The sequence below is a fragment of the Pelophylax lessonae genome (assembly GCF_965119305.1).
Source record: "Pelophylax lessonae genome assembly, chromosome: 3".
In the NCBI taxonomy this organism is placed as follows: domain Eukaryota; kingdom Metazoa; phylum Chordata; class Amphibia; order Anura; family Ranidae; genus Pelophylax; species Pelophylax lessonae.
The window spans coordinates 569975664-570002409 of record NC_138770.1 but is presented as its reverse complement, the minus strand read 5'-3'; the positions used below and the strand labels follow the sequence as shown (position 1 = coordinate 570002409).

The window sequence follows — 26746 nt, the reverse complement described above, 5'->3', positions numbered from 1 at the left end:
CAGAAATTGCTGGCTGCAATTCATCTGCTGCTGTCCAGCAGATGGTCGTCCCTCTGGAATTGCATGCGGGTGCTGGGCCTGATGGTGTCTAACTTCAAGGCGGTTCTGTTTGCACAGTTCCATGTGAGGTCCCTCCCTGGGAGATTCAAGAACAATAGGGTTCCCCTTGGGGCGGGACTTTTAAGGCACTATGTAATACAAGATACACAATTTATTTAGAAGCTTTATTGAAAAATATAAATACAAAGAAAATAGTTAAAATGATTGGCAAGTTATACAAACATTACATACACAGTGAAAATGCACCACATGTAACCCACGGGTATTCACCCGACGCGTTTCGGAGAGGAACCCCGAACTCCTTCTTCAGGGGTGCCCGCAGGGGGTGGTCTAAAGATAATTAGTGTGTAAATAATATGTCATCCAACAAAATGTCAAAAACATGTACATTATAATAATTTAACAAAATTACAACCGAGCACTTACATGTTCACTGTAATGAATGGAGGAACTTGCCTGCCTGTGAAGGCTAAAAACAGGAGATCAGTGTTCCGACAGGCGCCAAACTGGAATGCCGTGTAAAAATGCTAGATGTTGGACCCAAAAGAGAAAATTCTCTGGATGTCACAGATGGTTGAAACTGCTTGCAACCCGAATTCCCAAAGGGAAAAAGGGGTAGGAATAGCTGGAACCCCCAGAAGGCAGTCCTGCTGAGCAAAGGCCAAATAATTAAAGTTGAAAATCCCAGAATTAGACAAAAAAATTAACAATAGTAACAATTATTTGTCTAGAAGAGATCCAGACAAGAGTATTGTTTTGATTTCTTTTACCTGGAAAGAAAAAACTGTCCATTGCCAAAACAATATGAAAAAGCAGGTTATTTGTTGGCAAAAAACTGCTTGGGGACTGGGAGATTCTGCCCAAATTGGACAAGACTCTGCAGTCTTTGGAAATCAGATCCGGCTGAGCCAGGAAATGAAGGAGTCTCTGATATGGTGGCTTCGTTCTCCAGCTCTTCGGCTGGGAAATTCCTTCCTCCCCTTGTATTGGACAGTGGACACGACGGTTGCCAGCCTGTCCGGCTGGGGAGGCGTCCTCTGCAAAAATTCTGCTTGGGGGATCTGGAGTCCAAACTACCAATCAATGTCTTGGAACTCCGAGCAATCAGATTGTGCCTAGATCATTGGATGTCTTCAGGGATGTCCAGTGCTCATTCAATTAAACAATGTCACGGCCGTGGCTTATGTCAATCACCAGGGGGACGCAAAAAGTGTCCTGGTGGCTATGTAGGTTGGCGGCATTCTAAGGCGGGCAGAACGGTTCGTTCCAGCTCTCTCCGCCATACACATTCCTGGGGTGGAAAACTGGCAGGCGGATTACCTTAGTCGGCAAGCGTTGGACCAAGGGGAGTGGTCCCTTCATCCGGAGGGGTTTCATCAGTTGTGTCTCTAGTGGGGCATCCCCAAGGTGTATCTGTTGGCACCTTGGCTCAACAGAAAGGTGCATAGCTTTGTGGCTTGGTCACAGGATCCTCTGGCGGACGCCACAGACATGCTGGTGGCCCCGTGGGGTTAGTATTGTCTGATTTTATGCCTTCCCTCCTCTCAAGCTTCTGCCAAGACCTCTATGCATGATCGAGGCAGAAGGGATAACGGTCATCATAGTGTCCCTGAACTGGCCTCGCCGGACATGGTACGCCGATCTGGTGCGACTGGTCGCCGACGTTCTTTGGAAGCTTCCTCCCAGAGAGGATCTGCTGTCCAAAGGACCAATTTTTCATCCTGCTTTACAGTCGCTGGCTTTGACAGCTTGGCTGTTGAATGCCAGGTACTGATGGATTAAGGTTTATCTGATTCAGTGATTTCAACACTGTTAAAAACTAGGAAATCTACTTCTAGGAAGGTCTACCATTGTACGTGGAAGACATACATTGCATGGTGAGAGTCTCTTGAGGTTCATCCTCGCTTGCCTCATCCTGGCATCCTGGCTCAGATTTTGACCTTCCTTCAATTGGGGGGGGGGGGGGTGTTGAACAGAAATTCGGTCTTCTTCCAATGACCCTTGGCCACACACTCCCTGGTGCGTACCTTTCTTCAGGGTGTCCGACATTTTGTTCCTCCACTGCGGTCTCCGTTGCCGCCATGGAATCTCAATTTGGTGCTTTCGGTCAGAAGCCTCCCTTTGAAAATCGTCAGGAGATTCCCTTGCTTACGCTGTCTCAGAGGGTGGCTTTTTTTGGTGGTTATCACCTCTGCACGCAGGGTGTCGGATTTGGTGGCGTTATCCTGTCGTTCACCTTATCTGGTGATTCACAGAGATTAGGTGGTTCTTCTCCCTTGTCCGTCGTTACTCCCAAAAGTTGTCTCTGATTTTTCATTTGAATGAAGACATTGTTTTGCCTTCCCTGTGTCCCAAGCCAAAACACCCAAAGGAAATTGCCTTGCATACCTTGGATGTGGTCCGGGCAATTAGGGTGTACCTAGCAGCTATGTAGTCTTTTTAGGATGTCAGACTCACTATTTGTGCTCACGGATGGGCCTCGGAAAGGGTTGTCCGCTTCCTCTGCGACCATTTCCAGATGGATCAGACAGACGGTTATTCAGTCCTATTCCTTTAGGGGTCAGGTTCCTCCTTTCCCTGTCAAGGCCACTCTACTTGGGGATTAGTGCCTCCTGGGCCTTCTGTCTTCATGCATCCGTGACACAGGTTTGCAAGGCAGCCAACTGGTCGTTGGTGCACACTTTCACAAAGTTCTATAAAGTGGATGTGTTGGCATCTGCGGATGCCTCTTTTGGCTGCAAGGTTTTCCCACCCCTCATGTTTAACACTGCTTTGGGACGTCCCAATGGTTATGAAGATTAGGAGCTGTGCCCGTCAATGAACAAAAGTGAAAATGGGATTTTTAACTTACCATAAAATCCATTTCTCTTATGTTCAATAACAGACACAGCACCCACCCCTCTGTGGAGTTGTAATCCTTCTGACATTGCTTTTAACAAAACTGCGTACCTATAGCAGAGAGAGGGAGTATATCCCCTGGGATTGCCCAATGGCGTAGCCAGATTCTTTTGCTGCCTAGTGTTCTACTGTTGTAGGGGGCAGTATAACCCAATGGTTATAAAGGTCAGTAGCTGTGTCCGTCAATTAACATCAGAGAACTGGATTTTACGGTAAGTCAAAACTCTCATTTTCATGTCATAGGGTATCCCATTTGTGATATCCATTCTTTCCGTGTAGGGGGATCAGTTGATTTACAGTGTCTTAGAATTAACTTGCGGGCCTGAAAAAGGGCCCTAACTATGGCTTGTTTGGGTGTATCATCAGAGAGATCACATAGAATACCCAATGGATATTGTTTGGGGTCTTCACGTACTTGGACCTGAAAAACCTGGTTGCACTACTATTTTTAGAAGGAATTAAAACAAACAAATAAAACAAACAAAAGGGAATTGCATAGGCACAATTTTTTTATTTTTTATTTCAGGGCCACTTTTAAGCCTTATGATGTTCCTGTCAACCAAATCTTAACCAAAATCTTCAATTCATTTTACAAACTCCATTCCAAAATATTTGCTTAAATCATATTGGTTGCCTTTGGCAAAAAATATACTTTTCCCTTTGTGTAATGTGTAGAGACATAAGCAAGGAAAGGCTGGGCTTTAGTAATGTGTGATGCTGTTGCCTTTCCTCTTCACTCTGCAGCAATGTCATTTTCTGTAATGTGCAATATGGCTACCTGGAGGGGTTCTGTATACAAAATATGTACAGAACGCCACCCAGAAACATCATTTTCTGCTTGTGTGATTGGCTCACTGATTTTCCCAGAAGTCTACACTAAGATACAAATCAGATTTCAGGCATTCTCTGCAACAAAAACTTCATTTTTGGTGAGATACTGCCAATAGGAAATCACATCTAAAGGGATCCAGACCCTGCAGTATATTCCTCATTAAAGCTTTGCAGGTGCAGAAGCTGATTGATCTATAAAACCACTCCCATTAGATCCACTTTCAACATGGACACAGACAAACACACAAGGATTTCTTCAGAATAACAAAAGGTAGGAATCTGCAACAAAGTTTGTCAATATCCTTGTAATGTACATAGATCACCCATAGGAGAATGTTTGCTTTTTTTTTCTCAACAGAAGTGGAGTAGGTTGACAGAGGTGCGATGCAGGAAACCCTGAGAATCCAGTGTGGGTTCCCACATCCCACCTGAATCACCAGAGGTTCACACTGCCCTCTGCGAACCAGTGCAGGTGTCAATACAAAGTGAATGTCAACCCCAGATTGGTTCGCAGATCGCAATACAAACTGTGAATTCCGTCAGGAATCTGATCGCATGGGTGTGAATCGGAACCCATGCAATCCGATTTTGGTGCATACAAAAAAAAGGGGTACTGCACAAGTTTGGTCCGAATGCAATGGAAGTTCAGCCATACAGTTTGTATGGCTGAATTCGCATCTCACAGGCATCGCATGTGATCTGCACAGCAATGCAGTGCGAATCACATGCGATGTCTGGCATCGCACCAGTATGAACCGGAACTTACTCTTAGATAGTACACCATTACCTTGTTCTTTACAGTTAAACCAAGTGGTCTGAGATGGTGTTAAAACTGTGCGGTAAGCTCTTAAGTCCAATTCACAAATGGACCATGTAACGGATCAACCGGCACCCCGACTGGGTACCTCCGTTGACGGATGCTCCTAGTGCTTCCCGAGGGCTCCAAGCTCTCCACTAGACACCATAATTACCTCAGAACCCACGAACCGCCGCAGCTTGGTTGGTGTCTCGCCGCCCCCCACCGACCCAGGACCCACAACAAGGCTCCAGGCTCCAGTGGGTGAACCTCTCTTTCCCCAGAGAGTGCAGCAGGAGCAGGAACAAGCTCTTACACAAACTCTTACAAGAGCTTAGTGATTATCCAAGGGAGTATGAAGAACATAGCAATCCCTTGTAGCATATTCCCCCAATAGGAGACAGAACTCTAGATTGAGGGTGACGTATATATCAAACTTTAATGGTACAGCTGCTCTTTTATACAGTTTTCCCCCACAAGATTACCGCCCAGTTGAACCTTGTTGGGGACAGGACATGACATTCACAATCCAATAGAAACAGGGTTTTACATTCCCATACAGTGTACAAAATCCCTCCCCTCTGGCTGATTACAGTATTATATGCAGATGAAAGTGTATACAGGAACTAATTATCTAGCCATCTGGACAGAACAATGTGAGGTCATTAACATCTAACAATGGGACAGACATGATCCACATTCCCTCCCAATACACAAACAATAGGGAAGTCTGCCAATGACAGTCTGTGTTTCTATCTCACAGACAAGCACATAGAATACACATTATCTAGAAGTCAGACTTCATGGCAATGGTCTATAACAGTCTAAGTTTCCCAGTGTAAAGTGGGAATAAATCTTCATATTTCTATATGAAGATATTGTTGACAAATATTACTGTCCAATCTGAAGCAATTCAAACCATTAATTATCTGCTCCTCACCTCCCAGTGACAGTGAATACCGTTACATTGACTATCATTTTTCCTATCATTTTTCAAAAGATATTTGTAACTGTATTTGTAAACTGTTTTTTCTTTCTTCTAGGTTAGTATTTGTTGACAATGAGTTCAGTACCCTCAAGCTGAAAATAGAAGATTCTACAGCACGAGAGCATGTTATCACTGTAAAGCTGGGAGCTAGAGTTAGTACAATTTTTACTTTTTGCTTACACTTTCTATGCTGCATTTATGTAGTTTGTAGATTCATGAAAATTTCACAGCAATGCCCATGTCTCTTCTTGTTTTATATCTCTTGAAGGCCAAATTTCAAAGGGCAGTTTCACATTTTTGGTGGCAAATGTAATGTCAATCCTGATCATAAAATTAAATTTTACAGCTTGTTCTGGTTGGATTCAACACCAGTTCTTTACAGCTGTTTGGAACTGTAGTAGTAAATGTGGGTAGAAATATTTTTCAATAAAATGTGTTTAACCGTTTATGATTTGCTTTTATGCACTGTATTTGTATCGATGGGGAAAGAGGTAGTTGTGTGAAAAACAGCATGTCCTCCACCGGCCTCTGTGGTACCCACCTCCAACCCACAATAGTGTAGCGGGGAGAGAGGAATTACAGCAGTCCCCTTATGATGCATTATTTAACACTCCCAGAAGTTGCAAATAGTGTGGACGCTAGAAGTTGTTCAAGAGAGCCAGGTCTAAATACACTGGTTGCCAGACAGGCAAGTATATAGAATCTTTTACATAGTCTGCAATACGTTTCTCCTGATTTATTTCAGGTAATTATATAGCGCTGTCAATTTACGCAGCGCTTTACATATACATTGCACATTCACATCAGTCCCTGCCCTCAAGGAGCTTACAATCTAAGGTAATCCTGATAAGGCTGATAAGGTTGACAAGGCTGCTGAACACTGAATTAGGAACTACAGTATGACCTAGAGAACTAGTGAACTAGTGTCCTTAGGTGGTGTGACCCTTTTTTAGCCCTGCTGAGAAAAGTCTATTTTCTTTCTCAGGCAAGCTTTTTCCTTGGAATTTTTCCTCAGTGACTTCAATCAAGTTTTCTTGTTACAGTCCTGAGCAGGTATCTATATAACTGCTATCCAGATCAAAGTTTTTTCATTAGCTTTGCAGGATGCTGTAACCGGACCCTGTCGGAATGGACATGCAGGACTAGCCTAGGATGTGACAGTCAGGCACTGCTTGGCTCTGCATTGTGGCACTTTTGAGACCTTAGTGTACTGTGTTAGCAGCGGAGAAATTTCCTGAGTCCTGAGATTTATGTGGTAACTAGGGCCATTTGAGCTGAATCACTGGGAGCTACCTCTTCTATTACACCTCTAAGCACCTTTTTAAAATCCGCCAGCCCCCCCCCCCCCCCACCACCACCATCACCAATTTCACAATGTAATGCTGAGGGACCGAGTGTGGATGTCTTACCCTCCATTCAAAATTGGTAGTGACTTTAATCTGTCAGACTGTGTCAAAATGAGCAGATTCCCTCAAAAAGGACCACTTCGCTATCGTCTCCTTTTCTTGAAACACATGGTACACATCTTTGGAGCTTTGTGCTTAAGTTTTGATTGCTTATTTCAAGCATCTAAACTGGTGTCTCGCATGGGCTGCTGTCCATACAGATGCGCCGAAATCTGGCTCTGTGCTTGGGACACTGATGCTACATCCAAGGGAGGGAAGGGAGAGGTTCGTGGACCTGGGTCAGTCTTATGCATGGCAGACAAGTACCAAAGGTGGAGGGCTCTGTTACTCCCTAAATTGGCAGCTTGTAATGGACATGTTGTACATCATATTTAGATTTTTTTAACATGAAAACAACAGTTTAATATATATATATATATATATATATATATATATATATATATATATATATATATATATACAGTTAATTATTCTGTATTTCATATACATCACATGTAAGGTAGGATTCACTTTAAATCCTAATAACATATTTGGATATATATAATGCTTATTGTACTTTTTTCGCACTCAACTATATAACAATCTTTTGGTTGAATGACTTTTGGGAAAGGAAAAAGAGAAAAATTTGGAACAGACTAACAGATGTATTACAGAGTAAGCAATTAACACACCATAAGAAAAGGCATTTAATTTTGTTACCCTATCAGATTCTTGTAGTCCTCAGATAGGTAGAAAAGGTACCAGGGTTCCCACAAATTGTGAAACTGTGAGGTAGAGGTCCTGGTTTAGTGGATAATTTGTGGATCCTTGCAATTTTAAGAAAAATATTCAATGTTGTATTTATTAGGGTATGTTTCTTGATTATTGTTGGGTATTTTGGGGGTCTGTCCATGGATGGTAATGAGTGTATGTGTGGCCATGACCTTTCTAAGTCAACCCAGTTTTTATTTTTTGAATGGTAATGCCAGTCTATTATTCTGGCAAGATGAGTCACATAAAAGTATTTCCTAAAGTCAGGAAGGCCAATTCCCCCTTTCATTTTTGGAAGGATGAGAATTTTTTGTTGGATTCTTGGGTTTCTGTTTGCCCAAAGAAAGTTTCTTTGGATTTTTTGTTTGTTTTGTAAAGAAGGAGGGTGGTATCTCAATTTTTAGCGCATGTAACAAGTATATTAGTCTTGGTAAAACTGTCATTTTTAAGATAGAGGCTCTACCAAACCATGGGAATGACTTAGTATTCCAATTTATAAGATCAGTTTCTATTTTTTTGAGTATTGGTTGGAAATATGTATTTGAAAAGTTACTCTAGTTTTGGTGTCAGTTTAATGCCTAGATATGGGCAGTTTTTAATTGATAGTTCTATATCTTTGAGAGTGTAAGGTTCGAACCATTGCTTTAAATTTGCTGTGATTTTTCTTGAAAAAATATTTAATCAGCTGGAAAGTTTTATTTAGATTTGGAATTGAGATATGTGTTTGGGTAACAAAAAAAAAATAGAAATCATCTGCGAAGGCTGCGACTTTGTAGTCATTTGTAATTTATTTGGAATCCATGTATCACTTTTTGCATTTTAATAGTCCTAATTCCAGGGTTAGGATAAATAAAAGGGGAGATAGGGGGAAACCCTGTCTAGTTCCATTTTATATACTTATTGGTTCAGAATAGACTTCATTAACTTTAATTCTCGGTTGTGGTTTGTTGTATAATGATGTTATCCACATCATCATTATGTTTCCTAATCTAATGTGTTTGCAGTTAGAGAACATATAGTCCCATTCTACTCTATCAAAGGCCTTTTCTGCGTCAGTTGACAGCAGAAGGCCTTCGATTTTTTTTTTTTTTTGGTGTACCGTATGTACAGTTTTAGAGATTTTTATTATTTTGTCTCCTGCCTCCCTTCCAGGCAAAAAAAGCCTACTTGCTCTTGGCCTATCAGTTTTTCTAGAAGAGGTCTGATCCGGTTAGCTAATGTTTTGGTCAGTAGTTTTAGATCGATATTCAGAAGGGATATTGGTCTGTAGTTTGGACACTCAGTGGAGTCCTTGTCAGGTTTTGGTATGACCGAAATATAAGCAAGCAGGAATTCTTTGGTCGTGTTCTTTTCTTTATTAAATTAAGTGCTTCTGTTAGAGGTTTAGTAATAAGGGGTGCATATACTGTAGTTTGTATTATTGTGATGTGAAGCCATCTAGTCTGGGGCTTTTCCCTGTTTTAAAATCTTTAATGGCAGCAGCTAATTCTTCATTGGATATAGGTTTTTTAGTTTATCTATTTGTTTTTGGGATGGTGTAGGCATGTTGCATTGAACTAGGTCAGTGATGGCGAACCTTGGCACCCCAGATGCTTTGGAACTATGATGCTCTTGTACTATGCAGTGTATTGAGCATCATGGGAAATGTAGTTCCAAAACATCTGGTGTGCCAAGGTTTGCCATCACTGAACTAGGTAGTCTCTAAGTATTTGTTCTCTGCTAAGTTTGCTGGTTTATTTTGTGGTGGTTTGTTATAAAAAGTTTAGAATAATAATTATTGAAGAGCTTGGCTATTTTCAGCCCTATATCGGTTTTCCTTCTTTGTTTTATATGCAATGAATGTTGCTGCCCATTGTAAGTTGGATTGCTTTTTGAAATCCTGACTGTGGTCAAATTATTGTGTCCCTTAATGGATAAGAAATAAAATATGCTTTTTGGACTTGCCATAAAATCTTGATCCTGGACCCCGCTGAGGGATACAGATGCCAACCTTTTCTTTTTTATCCCATCTAACAGCAGTTTTGCACATATTTTTATTTTTCCCTCCCTCATGCCACGTCTCTCTAGCAATCCCTACATAGCAGTTGAGTCAAGTTTTCAGTCTTTTTGGATCAAATGATGTCAGCCCTCCTTTCCTAATTGGTTGAAGTTTCCTTTTTTAATGGCTGAAGTCAGCAAATTGAAAAAATTAAAAAATAAATAATCCTAACCATCAGGGAAAGGAGGGATAAAGGAAGCTAAAGTGAAGAGAGACCAAGTAGATTTCTCTATCGTTCATTGACAGACGCAGCTCCATATCTTCTTGACCATTAGGGTATGCTGCCTCCTACAGGAGTAGGACACTAGGCAGGAAAAATTTTGCCACGCCTATGGGGCAGTCCCTGCAGGCATACACCCACACAGTCTGCTATAGCCCTCAGTTTGTTTCTGCCTAGTTTAGAAGTAGGACCTAGTTCTCTGCTGGAACTTTGGTCTTAGCTGTTTTTTTATTGGGAACCTTTTTTTGTAAGACTTTATTTTTTAGTTAGTGTTCCTGAGAGAACTACAAGCAACAGCCAGCTGGGTTTCAGACTGGATATCCTAGATCCTTACGGTCTCCCAGCCTGGCCACTGAGCATGAGCAGGTTAAAGTCCAGCATTAGGCCTCGCCACGACAGAGCCCTAATGGACGTGGGCGGGCCCGCGAGTGAAACGCCTCACCAGGACGCACATCACCTGGGATGTGCTGAGTCCCAGCATACCCCCCTGACTGTCAGCACCCCACCCAGGGTAATAATGAAAAGAAATGGCTGCACTCAGATGTGGTCAAAATCCAGGTTTATTGGACATCCCAATGTGGCAAAAAAGTGGCAAGGTAGATGCGTTTCAAACACTAATATGTGTGCTTAATCATTAATGATGATCATGATTAATGGTAATGATTAAGCACACATATTAGTGTGTGAAATGCGTCTACCTTGCCACTTTTTTGCCACATTGGGATGTCCAATAAACCTGGATTTTGACCACATCTGAGTGCAGCCATTTCTTTTCATTATTGACTGTCCACGGAGGCGAGCCGGGGTGAGCACCGCTGTTGGTCATCAAGCTTCCCATTACCTTGAGCAGTGTATCTCTTTCCTTTGTATACCCCACCCAGGATGGAGAGGTAGTCTGTTCGGAGTGGCGCCCACCTGATGCCGTGGTATGGTGAGTAAGTGTCCCCCCAAATCTCTGGTGGTTTTGGGGTGGACGTGGGCCCCTCCCTGGGAAAGTCAGAACCTTGGGTATCCCTTGGTTCCCCTGGCCTCTCTGTGATACCAGACCCCCCTCGGCTGTCCCCTCCCCCACAAACAAGTTCCTACCCCTGGGGGGGCAGATGTATTGTGGCAGCTGTGGTGGTTCTGCAAGGGGGGGGGGGTTTTCCTGGTGGGGTCTCTTCCTGGGGACCCCCTGATGCCTCTGGACTCTAGGATGCCCTGGGGGGTCCTAGAGACCGCATGGCGTGCCTTTGGGGCCGCCATTTTGCTGTAGTTTTTCTGCTCTGCATCAATGTAAAAAGTCTCTCATTGAAATGCATGAGCCGCCATGTTTTGGTAGTTCCCCATATGATTGCATGGGGCGGCCATTTTCTTGAAGTCCACGTTCGCTGGACAGCAAGTGAGGCATGACCCAGGTGTTTTTCTGTTTCCTGCGCCAGATCCTTTCTATTCTCTGCACAGAACATTCCTGAAGCCTCCAGGCCGTTTTGGTGGTATGTTCCTGGGGTCCATGTAGGTATTCCCCACTCACCCTGCTGCAGGCTGTGTTAGGGCTGGGATTTGTGGTACCGCTGATGCAGCGGTGCGGAAAGCGTTTTTTGCAACTTCTCTTAAAGTGACATTGCCTTTTTTATACTCAGTGCTAATGGAGTCCCAGTGTCAAATCTCGTCTATAGACCCCCTCAGTGTGGTTGCGGGAAAGCCTGGTGTCAAAATTGGATTTATTTTTAAAAAAATGCCACTAGCCGAAAGTGCCCTTTGCCTTCACCTGCCTCTTTAGTATCCTCAGATTCTGAGATAGATGTGGCCACACCGGATGCATACCATCCTGGTGGATCTGTGTCTTCGCATTCTGATGGCGAAGAGGACATTTCCTCATCAGCTGCTGCGCGCTGATGGAGGCACTTATAGTGTCGGTGCAGGAAACCTTAAAAATGGCAGATGGGTCTACAGCGTCAGGGTCGCATGTGTCTTTTGGCACCTGCAAATCCCAGAAGTCGGGGAAGGTGTTTTCCTGTCTAGAACTTTTTGACAACATTGTCAATGAACAGTGGGGGCGCATCAAACAAATGTTAGTGGTGCCTAAGCACTTAAAGGGCGTTACCCCTTCTGGGATGCGGTTTCCACTAGGTTGACCGTGCCACCAAAGGTGGATCATCCGGTTTCCAAACTAAACAAGTCTACTGTGGTCCCGGTGGAAGAGTCCCCAGTATTTACAGACCCTGTGGATAGACAGATTGAGTCTCAGTCCCGCCATTTGCATGTGTTAGCGGGCTCAATACTAAAACCGGTCTTTGTGATCACTCTGGTGTCACATACCATCACAGAATAGGCAAAGTTGCTAAAAGGTGACTTAGAAACAGAGCAGCTCTCACCGGGCCTGATAGAGCTAACGGACCAAATGGTTCAAACCCTTCTGTATATATGTGATGCGTCACTGGTTACGGCTCCACTGGTAGCCAGAGTGTCTGCGGTGGGGATTGCTATTAGACGCATGGTGTGGCTGAAAAGCTGGTCTGCGTACCAGGCTTCCAAAAAGGCTCTTTCTGACCTTCCCTTTACGGGGGACAGGTTGTTTGGATCCTCCCTGGATGAGTTGATCAAAGACCTTACGAGTGGGAAGAGTACTCTTCTACCCCAACCCACCAAGGGCAAGGCACCATGTAATAGACGGGGGCCTTCATTTGCTGCTCATAGGCGGCCCTTTTGTGCCTCCAGGTCACAGGAGAAAGGAGCTATGCCATTCAGGTCTTCTGGGGGTACCAAGAAGACATGGTCGGGTAATCTGAGAACAGGCCAATTTGGATCTGCTGACAAATCCTCGTCTGCATGAAGGGACGCCCTCACCCATTTCTGCGGTGGGGGGACATCTTTGCTTCTTTCCGGAACCATGGATTTCCTTGATTCAGGACAAATCAGTCGACAAACTGATCTGATCAGGTTACAAGATTGAATTCTAGTCTCGATCGTCAGGACAGGTTCTTCCCGTCCAATCTACGCCTATCCCTGGACGGGTAAGGGATCTAAGAGAGGCAGTACAAGATCTGCTGTCGCAAGGGGTGATTGTGTCGGTTCCTTCTCGGGAACGCTTTCAGGGGTTCTATTCAAACCTGTTTACTGTGCCCAGGAGAGAAGGCAAAGTATGTCCAATCCTGGAACTCAGGGCTCTGATCCGGTTTGTACGGGTACAGATGTTTCAAATGGAGTCCATTTGCACAGTAGTGTGGCGTCTCTACACCATAGTGACATTTTGGCCTCCAAAGATATCAAGGACGCATATCTCCACATCCCTGTTTTCTTCGCTTTGCTGTAGGAGAAGAGCAATATCAATTTGTGGCGTTACCCTTTGGTCTCTCCTCCGCCCCCAGGGTCTTCACCAAAGTGTTGGCTCTGATGTTGGCATTACTGCGACAAAGGGAGATTACGGTACTGGGGTACTTGGATGATCTCAGAGCGATAAAGCTTTGCCTGAGTCACTGGACAACTAGTTTACAGGGTTGTCCAGTTTGGATTCAATCGGACAATGCCACATCTGTGGCTTACATCAATCATCAAGGGGGCACCAAGAGTGTCTTTGGCGGCCTGGGAGGTGGTTGAGATCCTGGAATGGGCGAAAAAGTTTGTTCCAGCCCTTACTGCAGTACACATGCCACGTGTGGAAAACTGGCAGGCGGAATACCTGAGTCATCATGTGTTGGATCAGGGGGAGTGGTCCCTGCACCCGGAGGTGATTTGCCTCCTGTGTGTCTGGTGGGGGACTCCCGATGTCGACCTGTTTACTTCTCGACTTAACAAGAAGGTTTAGAGGTTTTTAGCCAGGTCAAGGGATCTTCTGGCCGATGCCTCAGAAGCACTGGTGGCTCCTGAGGGTCAGTATCGGCTGATCTATGCGTTCCCTCCGCTAAAACTCCTGCCGAGGCTTCTGCGCAGAATAGAGGTGGAGGGGTTTCCGGTCATTCTGGTGGCCCCAGACTGGTCTCGTTGGTCTTGTTATGCAGATCTGGTAAGGTTGGTCGCTGATGCTCCTTGGAGACTTCCTCTCAGGGAAGATCTGCTGTCTCAAGGGCCGATCTTCCATCCTGCTTTACAGTCGCTGGCTTTAATGGCGTGGCTGTTGAAAGCCAAGTATTGAAGGATAGAGGTCTTTCTGATTCTGTGATTCCTACACTGTTGAAGGTCAAGAAGTCTACTTCCAGGAAGATTTATCATTGTACGCGGAAATCGTACATCTCATGGTGTGAATCGCTGAAGGTGCATCCTCGCCTGTTTTTGGTGGCTAGGATTTTGACCTTTCTTCAAAAAGGAGTTGAACAGCTGTTGGCTTTGGGCACTATCAAAGGCCAAGTGTCGGCTTTAGCTGTATTCTTCCAACGCCCTTAAGCTACACATGCCTTGATTCGCACTTTTATACAAGGGGTTCGCCATATGGCTCTTCAGAGGCAATCCCTGCTACCTCTGTGGGATCTTAACTGTTCTTCAAAAGCCTCCTTTTGAGATCATTAGGGAGATTCTTCTGCTTGCACTGTCACAGAAGGTTGCCTTTTTGGTTGCTATTACTCTTGCCTGCAGAGTATCTGAATTGAACCTGCCGTTCACCTTATCTGGTGGTCCACAGAGATAAAGTGGTACTTCAACCTCATCAGTCGTTCCTTCCTAAGATGGTTTCTGATTTTCATCTGAATGAAGACATTGTGCTGCCTTCACTCTGTCCTTAGCCCAAGCATCCCAAGAAAATTTCTTTGCATTCTTTGGATGTGATTCAGACAATTCGAGTTTACCTGGAGGCTACTGAATCTTTCAGGTAATCAGACTCTCTTTGTCCTCCCCGAAGGACCTCGAGAAGGATTGGACGTGTCTGCTGCAACTATATCCAGATGGATCAGGCAGACGGTTGTTCAAGGCTTATTCACTGAAGGGTCAGGTTTCTCCTTTTCCTGTGAAGGTGCATTCTACTAGGGTGCTGAGTGCCCTTTTGGGCTTTTCGCCATCAGGCATCTGTGATGCAAGTTTGCAAGGCAGCAACTTGGTTGCAGGCTGCTGTTTAAAAGAGAAACAATTCTTTGAGGGTGTATGTTGTTTTTAGGTGAGCTCCGGTTGTTCCTGGTTGAGCTCCATGTTACCTGGTTGGCTAAGTTTAGCCTTTGGGGAATTACGTTCTTTCTTTGCATTGTTTTTCCCACCCCTCATGCAAATAATGCTTAGGGACGTCCCAATGGTCAAGAAGATATGGAGCTGTGTCTGTCAATGAATGATAGAGAAAACTGGATTTTTGATTTTTGACTTACCATAAAAACCTTTTCTCTGAAGTTCATTGACAGAAGCAGCACCCGCCCCTCTAATTATTTTTTCTTCTAAACACTGCTTGCAATGAAACAAAGGCTATAACAGAGTGTGTGGGTGTATGCCTGCAGGGGCTGCCCCATAGGTGTGGTAAAGTTTTTTTCCTGCCTAGTGTCCTGCTCCCGTAGGGGGCAGCATAACCCAATCGTCAAGAAGATATGGAGCTGCGTCTGTCAATGAACTTCAGAGAAAAGGATTTTACGGTATGTCAAAAATACAGTTTTTTTGCACTAAATGTTTACAGCTATTATCTAGGCATTGTTGGAGAACTGTGACAAAAAAGCATTTGAGGGGAAAAAAAAGAAAAAACTTACAGCATGCTCTGTTTACTTTAGATAGCATAGGATTAAGGATGACATGAGTTATGTTACAGACAAGCTGTCCTCCCCCCCCCATTCTTCTTCTCCTTCATTTATATTAAAGCTGAATTGCAGGCGCAGTAAAAATATTATTTACTGAAGTTGAATTTCCAGTCATAGATGCTCCAGATTTTTTGCAACATCTCCAGTAACAGAATCTCCCAGTTTTTTTTTTTTCTGCTCCAGAGAAATGCATTTTGCATTAAATAACTGTCTTCTTCCCCTTTATGCTTCAACCGTCTGACCACTCTATTCCCCTGGTTCCTGTCATTATTGCCAGCTAAGCTTCCCACATATGTCCCAGGGCCACATGAGAAACTGGGACTGTTGTGAAGGGCCTAACTTCATACTGCTTTATGTTAATTTTTGACTTGGGAAGGTCCATAAGTACGTAAACATATAGAAGACAAACACCTGGCACTAGGAATAATAGGTACAACTGCTCATGACCTAAATCTTTAGATGGGTGGTTGGTAAAAACATGTGCCTAAGCCACAGTTTTACTCATTCAGTAAGGAAACTGACAGTGAAGGCATCGAGGGCCACATAGGGACAGCCAGAGGGCTGGATGTTGCCCTGGGGTCACAATTTGCCCAGGTCTGCTCTAATACCATGAAAAGAATCATGGGACGCACATTTTAGACTTGGCTTAAAATGTACAGGATATACTGTATCGCCAAAGCGTTTACTTTTGAAGACAGTGGGAAAGGATTAGAACCTTTTGTCAAGTTGTATTACTTTCTCTTTACCCAGTGGATTCACCTAATCTATTTGCCCTGGTGACCATTGCTTCTGAGACCGAACGTGATGAGATCCAGAATCGGAGTTTTTACCAGATCAAGAAGTATGAAGAAATCTTCCCATGCAGACACCTATTTCAGTGACATTTGTATAAGAGGGTAATTACCACTCTGTAGGGATCTCCCCTCTCTGCCTGTTGTGCCTCTGGGACAGGAAGTTAAGACAAATTTCTCCAATGGGATACAGTCAGTAAAAAATAATCTTGACAGATGGGGTTTTTAACTGTTCTCTACCCTATCCAAAAATAAAATAGAAAGCTTGGACTATGCATTCACTTTAACAGTAAAAGTCATACAGGTTAGGATTTAGCGAGATACTTAGGATTATACAGTGTGAACTACCTCTCATACATTGCAGTGTCAATCTTCACCCAAAAGGGGATGTCCCAATATTCCTCATCCTCTCTCTCCCCGGGCAGTTTCCTGGTTTTGACAGGTACCTGTCCCACTCCTGCTTGGATCGTCTAGGTAATCCGAGTGGAAGTTCTCCCAGTTTTGGGAGCACAGTTTTTGTAGTTGCTAACTTTAAATTTTCAGAAATATGACTGAAGCTCCTCTTTTTAAATGAAACTTTGCTTACTGAAAATCTGCAGATCCTTTTTAAAAGTAAGTCATCCAAGCTTCAGAGACTCATTACTGCAGTTAAAATCTAAAAATGTTGGATCTTCTGCTGCATTCAAAACTATTATGGCCAAAATGACATCTATAAGAGTTCAAGTGATATTAAAGCTCAATTACTGTAACACTACTGTCCATTCTCTGCCACCATATAACAGATGTTGTATCCCTGCTTTGCAGAAGTCTATTATTATTGGTGTAGCAGCAAGGGTAGCAAAAGTTGCAGTCGCATCTTGGTCTCTAGAGCCTACCTAGCCATGTGTAGGTTTTTTTCGCCATGCTTGTCGAGACACATGCACAGCTTTCAGTGGATGGTTGTACTTCCCGTGGATGGTTTCAATACTTAGTCACTGACCCAGAACAATTTTGTGTGTGTGTGTGTATGTATATATGTGTGTGTGGGTGTGTATAATATATACACACAGTGCCTTGCGAAAGTATTCGCCCCCCTTGAACTTTGCGACCTTTTGCCACATTTCAGGCTTCAAACATAAAGATATAAAACTGTAATTTTTTGTGAAGAATCAACAAGTGGGACACAATCATTAAGTGGAATTAAATTTATTGGATATTTCAAACTTTGTTAACAAATAAAAAACTGAAAAATTGGGCGTGCAAAATTATTCAGCCCCTTTACTTTCAGTGCAGCAAACTCTCTCCAGAAGTTCAGTGAGGATCTCTGAATGATCCAATGTTGACCTAAATGACTAATGATGATAAATAGAATCCACCTGTGTGTAATCAAGTCTCTGTATAAATGCACCTGCACTGTGATAGTCTCAGAGGTCCGTTTAAAGCGCAGAGAGCATCATGAAGAACAAGTAACACACCAGGCAGGTCCAAGATACTGTTGTGGAGAAGTTTGAAGCCGGATTTGGATACAAAAAGATTTCCCAAGCTTTAAACATCCCAAGGAGCACTGTGCAAGCGATAATATTGAAATAGAAGGAGTATCAGACCACTGCAAATCTACGAAGACCTGGCCGCCCCTTTTAAACTTTCAGCTCATACAAGGAGAAGACTGATCAGAGATGCAGCCAAGAGGCCCATGATCACTCTGGATGAACTGCAGAGATCTACAGCTGAGGTGGGAGACTCTGTCCATAGGACAACAATCAGTCGTATACTGCACAAATCTGGCCTTTATGGAAGAGTGGCAAGAAGAAAGCCATTTCTTAAAGATATCCATAAAAAGTGTCATTTAAACTTTGCCACAAGCCACCTGGGAGACACACCAAACATGTGGAAGAAGGTGCTCTGGTCAGATGAAACCAAAATCAAACTTTTTGGCAACAATGCAAAACGTTATGTTTGGCGTAAAAGCAACTCAGCTCATCACCCTGAACACACCATCCCCACTGTCAAGCATGGTGGTGGCAGCATCATGGTTTGGGCCTGCTGTTCTTCAGCAGGAACAGGGAAGATGGTTAAAATTGATGGGGAAGGTGGATGGAGCCAAATACAGGACCATTCTGGAAGAAAACCTGATGGAGTTTGCAAAAGACCTGAGACTGGGACGGAGATTTGTCTTCCAACAAGACCATGATCCAAAACATAAAGCAAAATCTACAATGGAATGGTTCACAAATAAACATATCCAGGTGTTAGAATGGCCAAGTCAAAGTCCAGACCTGAATCCAATCGAGAATCTGTGGAAAGAACTGAAAACTGCTGTTCACAAACGCTCTCCATCCAACCTCACTGAGCTCGAGCTGTTTTTTCAAGGAGGAATGGGCAAAAATTTCAGTCTCTCGATGTGCAAAACTGATAGAGACATACCTTAAGCGACTTGCAGCTGTAATCGCAGCAAAAGGTGGCGCTACAAAGTATTAACTTAAGGGTGCTGAATACTTTTGCACGCCCAATTTTTCGGTTTTTTCTTTGTTAAAGTTTGAAATATCCAATAAATTTCGTTCCACTTCATGATTGTGTCCCACTTGTTGATTCTTCACAAAAAATTACAGTTTTATATCTTTATGTTTGAAGCCTGAAATGTGGCAAAAGGTCGAAAAGTTCAAGGGGGCCGAATACTTTCGCAAGGCACTGTGTGTGTATGTATGTATGTGTGTGTGTATATATATATATATATATATATATATATATATATATATATATATATATATATATATATATATATATATATATACACACACAGTATCTCACAAAAGTGAGTACACCCCTCAAATTTTTGTAAATATTTTATTATATCTTTTCATGTGACAACACTGAAGAAATTACACTTTGCTACAATGTAAATTAGTGAGTGTACAGCTTGTATAACAGTGTAAATTTGCTGTCAAAATAACTCAACACATAGTCATTAATGTCTAAACCTCTGGCACCAAAAGTGAGTACACCCCTAAGTCAAAATGTCCAAATTGGGCCTAAAGTGTCAATATTTTGTGTGGCCAGCATTATTTTCCAGCACTGCCCTAACCTTCTTGGGCATGGAGTTCACCAGAGCTTCACAGATTGCCACTGGAGTCCCTTCCACTCCTCCATGGCGACATCACGGAGCTGGTGGGCGTTAGAGACCTTGTTTGAGGATGCCCCAAAGATGCTCAGTAGGGTTTAGGTCTGGAGACATTCGCCAGTCCAACACATTTACCCTCAGCTTCTTTAGCAAGGCAGTGGTCGACTTGGAGGTGTGTTTGGGGTCGTTATCATGTTAGAATACTGCCCTGGAGCCCAGTTTCCAAATGGAGGGGATCATGCTCTGCTTCAGTATGTCACAGTAAATGTTGGCATTCATGGTTCCTTCAATGAACTGTAGCTCCCCAGTGCTGGCAGCCCTCTGAAGCCCCAGACCATGGCACTCCCCACAATGCTTGACTGTAGGCAAGACACATTTGTCTTTTTACTCCTCACCTGGTTGCCGCCGCACACTCTTGACACCATCTAAACCAAATAAGTTTATCTTGGTCTCGTCAGACCACAGGACATGGTTCCAGTAATCCATTTCTTTAGTCTGCTTGTCTTCAGCAAACTGTTTGCGGGCTTTCTTGTGCATCATCTTTAGAAGAGGCTTCCTTCTGGGACGAGAGCCATGCAGACCAATTTGATGCAGTGTGTGGCGTATGGTCTGAGAACTGGCAGGCTAACCCCCCACCCCTTCAACCTCTGCAGCCATGCTGGCAGCACTCATACGTCTATTTCCCAAAGACAACCTCTGGATATGACGCTGAGCATGTGCACTCAACTTCTTTGGTCGACAATGGCGAGGCCTGTTCTGAATGGAAACTGTCCTGTTAAACCGCTGTATGGTCTTAGCCACCATCCTACAGCTCAGTTTCAGAGTCTTGGCAATCTTCTTATAGCCTAGGCCATCTTTATGTGTAGCAACAATACTTTTTTTTTTCAGATCCTCAGAGATTTCTTTGTCATTAGGTGCAATGTTGAACTTTTAGTGACCAGTATGAGAGAGTGAGAGTGATAACACCAAATTTAACACACCTGCTTCCCGTTCACGCCTGAGACCTTTTAACACTAACGAGTCACATGACACTGGGGATGGAAAATGGCTAATTGGGCCCAATTTGGACATTGTCCCTTAGGGGTGTACCCCCTTTTGTTGCCAGTGGTTAAGACATTAATGGCTGTGTGTTGAGTTATTTTGAGGGAACAGCACATTTACACTGCTATACAAGCTGTACACTCACGACTTTACATTGTACCAAAGTGTAATTTCTTCAGTGTTGTCACATGAAAAGATATAATAGAATATTTACAAAAATGGGGGGTGTACTCACTTTTGCGAGATACTGTGTGTGTATGTATGTATGTGTATATATATATATATATGTGTGTGTGTGTGTGTGTGTGTGTGTGTGTGTGTGTGTGTGTGAATACAGTGGGGAAAATTAATTATTTGATCCCCTGCAGATTTTGTAAGTTTACCCACTGAAATGAAGGGTCTATAATTTTTATCATAGGTGTATTTTAAATGACAGAGACAAAATATCAACCAAAAATCCAGAAAAAAAAAACACATAAAACAAATGCTTTAAATTAAGTTTCAGTTCAGTGAGTAAAATAAGTATTTGATCCCCAAGCAAAAACATGACTTAGTATTTGGTGGCGAAACCCTTGTTGGCAAGCACAGAGGTAAGACGTTTCTTGTAGTTACCAGGTTTGCACATATCTCAGGAGGCCAACCCAAAAGAGTTAAAGCGGTTATAACTTCAAAGGGTGGGCCAGCTCCATATTGAACCCTACGGACTAAGACTGGAATGCCATTAAAGTTCATGTGCGTGTAAAGGCAGGCACGCCCAATACTTTTGGTAATTTAGTGTATGTATGTGTGTATATATACACTGCTCAAAAAAAATTAAAGGAACACTTTGAAAACACATCCGATCTCAATGGGGAAAAATCTCATGCTGGATATCTATACTGATATGGACTGGGTAATGTGTTAGGAATGAAAGGATGCCACATAGTTTGATGGAAATAAAAATTATCAACCTACAGAGGGCTGATTTCAAAGACACCCCAAAATCAAAGTGAAATAATGATGCAGACAGGCAAATCCATTTTTCTGAAATTTCATTGCAGCAACTCAATATGGTATTCAGTAGTTGTATGGCCCCAACGTGCTTTTATGCATACCTAACAACATCATGGCATGCTCCTAATAAGACAAAGGCTGGTGTCCTGGGGTATTTCTTCCCAGATCTGAATCTGGGCATCGCTGAGCTCCTAAACAGACTCAGGTGCAACCTGGCGGCGTCACCAGGGTTGTTTTGGCATCTTCCATCAGCACCTTGGCCCTGCATCTCCAGGGTTGGTAATAAATGTGGTTTTAAGAGGTAACACACTACCAGCGTCTACATTCATTAACATGAGAGTTCTGGATAGCCCTGGACGTATAAGAAGTATCCCGATCCATGGACCGCCGGACTCCAAAGGATTTCATCTTCCGTTGGGACCAGTCAAAACCTTGAGTGCATGTTAACTACAGGTTTTCAGATTATGTTTAATTGCTTAATTAATTGTGTGAATCCACATATTATCAAGGAAACATTTGCTGGATCTTATTTTTTATGGCTCCATTGACATGAAACATTTTTTTCACCACTGACTTTTTCTTGAAATAATTTGTTTCATTTTTATGCACGTTTGCTTCATTGCCACTATATTCATGGTAATTTTTTATGCAACCACATTTGTGGTTTATGGACAATTTCTAAGGACAATTTTCTTTATATGTTTCAACATTGTCATAATTTATTATGTTCTTTCATTCACATAGTTTTTATAGCGCACTAGTCTTTTTCACTTACCAATGGCAGGTATTGATGTGCCGTCCTGGAGGGGTTGGACTGCCTGTACAACCTCTATAGGGTCCAGGTATTGCCTCATGCTATCAGTAGTGACACTGACCCAAGCCAAATACAAAACCAGTGAAATAGTAAGAAAAAATAAGTAGGGAAAAAACATTCAGTTGCCACCACTTGTAAAACATTTCCTGGTTTGGGGGTTGTCCATCAAGTGCACCTGTTTTTAATTTAAATAACACCAAAGCAGCTGAAACAGATTAACAACCCCCTCCACTACTTATCTGACCAGATTAATATCCCAGCAGTTTATTTGACTTAATGCTGTACTCTGATTAAAAAGTGTTCCTTTAATTTTTTAGTAGTGTACAGTATAACATTATGGTCACTGATCGTTAAAGTGAATAACATGGATTATTTTGTTACAATGACACCTGAAAGTCTTATCATATGCAGGAAGTGAACATGTTGTCCTTGAAGTTGATGTTTTGAAAGCAGGAAAAATGGGCAAGCATAAGGATTTGAGCTTTTTGGACAAGGGCCAAATTGCAATGGCTAGATGGTTAAGTCAGGAATTCAAAAACTGCAACTGTTGTGGGATGTACCCAGTCTGCAGTGGTCCAAGGAAGGAAAATTGGCAAACCGGAGACAAGGTCATGGGTGGCCAAGACTCATTGATGCACATGAGGAAGAAAGGTTACTGAAGCTCAAATTGCTGAAAAGTTAGGGTCCATGTACACGGGACGTTGTTAAAAGTCCCTTTGAATGCTGGAATTTTTAGGACGTTTGAAACGTCCGTTCGGTCGCGTTTGTACCCGCGTTTAGCGGGCGTTTAGCGGGCGTTTGCGTTTAGAACCGTTCCTAGAGGTCAAAAAAATTATTCCCCTTTAAAATGGAAAAACGCGAACGCCAAACGCGGGTCATCACGTTTGGTCGCGTTCGGACGCATTTTTGCGTTTGAAACGCCGGGAAACACACGTTCGAACGCAAATAATTGCGTTCTAAAAACAGTCCCTGAACGCAATTGCCCGCAAACGACCTGGTGTACATGGACAGATAAGATAAAATGTAGATGGGTTCAGGGGCTTCTAAAAAAACGCCCAACTGCTCCTAAACGGCCATTTCCAGCGTCCCGTGTACATGGAGCCTTAATGCTGATTCTGATAGGTGTCAAAATGCATAGTGCATCACAGTTTGTTGCTTTGTATTATTTTATTATTATACAGGATTTATGTATTTATCAACAATGTTAGGGCAGACAGTACAGTCACAATACAATTCAATACAAGAGGAATCAGAGGGCCCTGCTCGTTAGAGCTTACAATTAAAGCGGAGTTCCGCCCTGGAATATTTTTTTTTTTAAAAATACCCCCGGGACAGTCAGGGCTGGTGCATTCCACAATGGCTAGCCTCTGATCTGTCCCGGGTTGCACTTACCTGTTAGGACAAATACTTACCTTGAAAACGTCTTGTCCAGCGCTGCCATCTCAGATGTGGGCAGCTTGAAGCCAGCGAGATCCTCTTCAGCGTCCTCTTCCACCTTCTTCGGTCCCAGCTGTTTAGAAGGGGATGACGCGCCCGCCCCGGAACTGACGTTGGGGCCGTTGCAGGCGCAATGATTCCTGGGAGCGATGACGTTCAGCTCCCAGGAATCATTGCAGAGCCAGGAAGTGACGACGGGCCGCGGCCGAGGAAGGAGGAAGAAGGAAGTAAGGTAAGTATATTTTCTTCGCTACGAGGTAAGTAAAAAAAAAAAAAATGCGATTATCCATTTCTTTTTCAGGTGACCCGGAGCGAGAAGATGGAGGTAAGTATAAAATTAGGGTGGAACTCCACTTTAAGGAGGGAGGGTTAAGTGATACAAAAGGTAATAACTGTGGGGGTTGAGCTGATTAAGAAAATAAAAGAATCATTGTTAGGTGGGGGCAAGATAGTCTTCTCTGAAAAGATGTTTTCAGGGATCGCCTAAAAGTGGATAGAGTTGGAGATAGTAGAATTGTGAGCATCAAAACTGGACCACGGAGCAATGGAAGAAGGTTGCCTGGTCTGACGAAATCAAGAATGGTTTGAGGCACACAACAATGAGTTTGAGGAGGCCTTACCTTGCAACTTACAAGACTTGAAGGATCCGCTACTTATGGCTTGGTGCCAGATACTACAGCTGTCCTTTAGAGATCTAGTGGAGTTGATGCCTCGCTGGATTGTGGTAGGTGGTCATAATGTTATGGTTGATTGGTATATACACTGGCCGGCCAAAAAAAAAAAAAGTTGCCACCTGGAGTTACATAGTTAGTCAGGTTGAAAAAAGACACAAGTCCATCCAGTTTAACCCAAAAAAAAAACAGTATTGAAAACCCAACCATACAATCCCATATAATATACACAATCCTATAGCCGCTGTTGATCCAGAGGAAGGCGAAAATAAACCCCAGCAAAGCATGATCCAATTTGCTACAGCAGGGGAAAAAAAATTCCTTCCTGATCCCCCGAGAGGCAATCGGATATTCCCTGGATCAACTTTACCTAAAAAAAAATGTAGTACCCATTTATATTATGTACACCTAGGAAAGAATACAGGCCTTTTTTAAAGCAAGCTAGTGAGCTAGCCAGAACCACCTCTGGAGGAAGTCTATTCCACATTTTCACAGCTCTTACGGTGAAGAAACCTTTCCGTATTTGAAAACGAAATCTGTTTTCCTCTAAAGAGTGCCCCCCTGTCCTCTGTGTTGACCTTAAAGTGAACAACTCAAACACCAAGTTCACTATGTGGACCCCTTATGTATTTATACATGTTGATCATATCCCCCCTTATCTCCTCTTCTCAAGAGAGAATAAATTCAGTTCCTCTAATCTTTTCTCATAGCTGAGGTCCTCCATGCCTCTTATCAGTTTGGTTGCCCTTCTCTGCACTTTCTCCAGTTCCCCAATATCCTTTTTAAGAACTGGTGCCCAAAACTGAACTGCATATTCCAGATAAGGTCTTACTAATGATTTGTACAGGGGCAAAATTATATCTCTCTCTCTGGAGTCCAAGCCTCTGTTAATACAAAAAAGGACTTTGCTTGCTTTGGAAACAGCAGCTTGGCATTGCATGCTATTATTAAGCTTATGATCTACCAGAACACCCAGATCCTTCTCCGCTATGGATTCACCCAGTTCTACTCCACCTAGTATGTATGAGGCATGCATATTCTTAGCCCCCAAGTGCATAACTTTACATTTATCAACATTAAACCTAATTTGCCACATAGTTGCCCAATGAAACAGTGCATTGAGTTCAGCTTGTAAGTTGGAGACATCCTGTAAAGAAGTTATTCCACTGCATAGCTTGGTGTAATCTGCAAAGACTGAAATGGTACTTTTAATCCCAGACTCCATTGACATGAAATTTATAATTTATAAAGATATTAAAAAGTAAGGGTCCCAACACTGAACCTTGGGGTACACCACTGATAACTTTAGACCATTCAGAGTAAGAATCATTAACCACTACTCTCTGAATTATATCTTTTAGCCAATTTTCTATCCAATTAAAAAAACGATCTTTCCAAGCCGGTGGACTTTACCTTACACATTAGCCGTGTGTGGGGAACTGTTTCAAACGCTTTTGCAAAATCCAAGTATACAATGTCCACAGCCACCCCTCAGTCCAAGGTTTTACTTCCCTCCTCATAAAAAGAAATCAGGTTTGTTTGACAACTTCTGTCTCTCATGAATCCATGCTGTCTGTTGCCTAAAATATTTTTTTCCATCAAGAACTCATCTATGTGGTCTTTTATTAAACTCTCCAATATCTTCCCGGCTATAGAAGTTAAACTAACAGGTCTATAATTACTTGGCAAAGACTTTGATCCCTTTTTAAATATAGGCACCACATTGGCCCTGCGCCAATCCAGTGGTACTATTCCAGTCCTTAACGAGTCCCTAAAAATTAGAAACAAAGGCTTAGAAATTAGAGCGCTCAATTCTTTTAGGATGTGTGGGTGAATGCCATCTGGTCCAGGCGCTTTATCCACCCTTATTCTGTCTAAATATTTCTGGACTTGTCACTTTTGAGCCATTGTGGATCATTTGGGGCTGTGTCAATACCGTCCTCATTATGGTCATGAGCTCCCCCATGCTCCTTTGTATATACAGAGCTGAAGAAAGTATTTAATAATTTGCCTACTCTTTGTCCCCAGTCACCCACTCCTGATTATTTTGTAAAGGGCCTACATGCTCAGACCTAACCTTTTTTACTGTTAATATATTTGAAGAATTTTTTGGGGTTTGTCCTACTATCTTTTGCAATCTGTCGTTCATTTTGAATTTTTGCGTCCCTGATTTTCTTTTTACATATTCTGTTATATTCTTTGTAACAATTAAACAATGATAGTGTTCCCTC

General features: G+C 42.9%; 1 protein-coding gene across 1 annotated transcript in view; it reads left to right on the top strand.

Annotated features, from left to right (window-relative positions):
* The window catches only part of FANCL (FA complementation group L), a 158573-nt gene that overhangs the window by 43866 nt on the left and 87961 nt on the right, over positions 1–26746 (top strand). The window contains exon 6 of the mRNA XM_082251229.1: positions 5629–5725. Coding sequence (XP_082107355.1) covers positions 5629–5725 — 97 coding nt within the window. The remainder of the gene's footprint in view (positions 1–5628; positions 5726–26746) is intronic.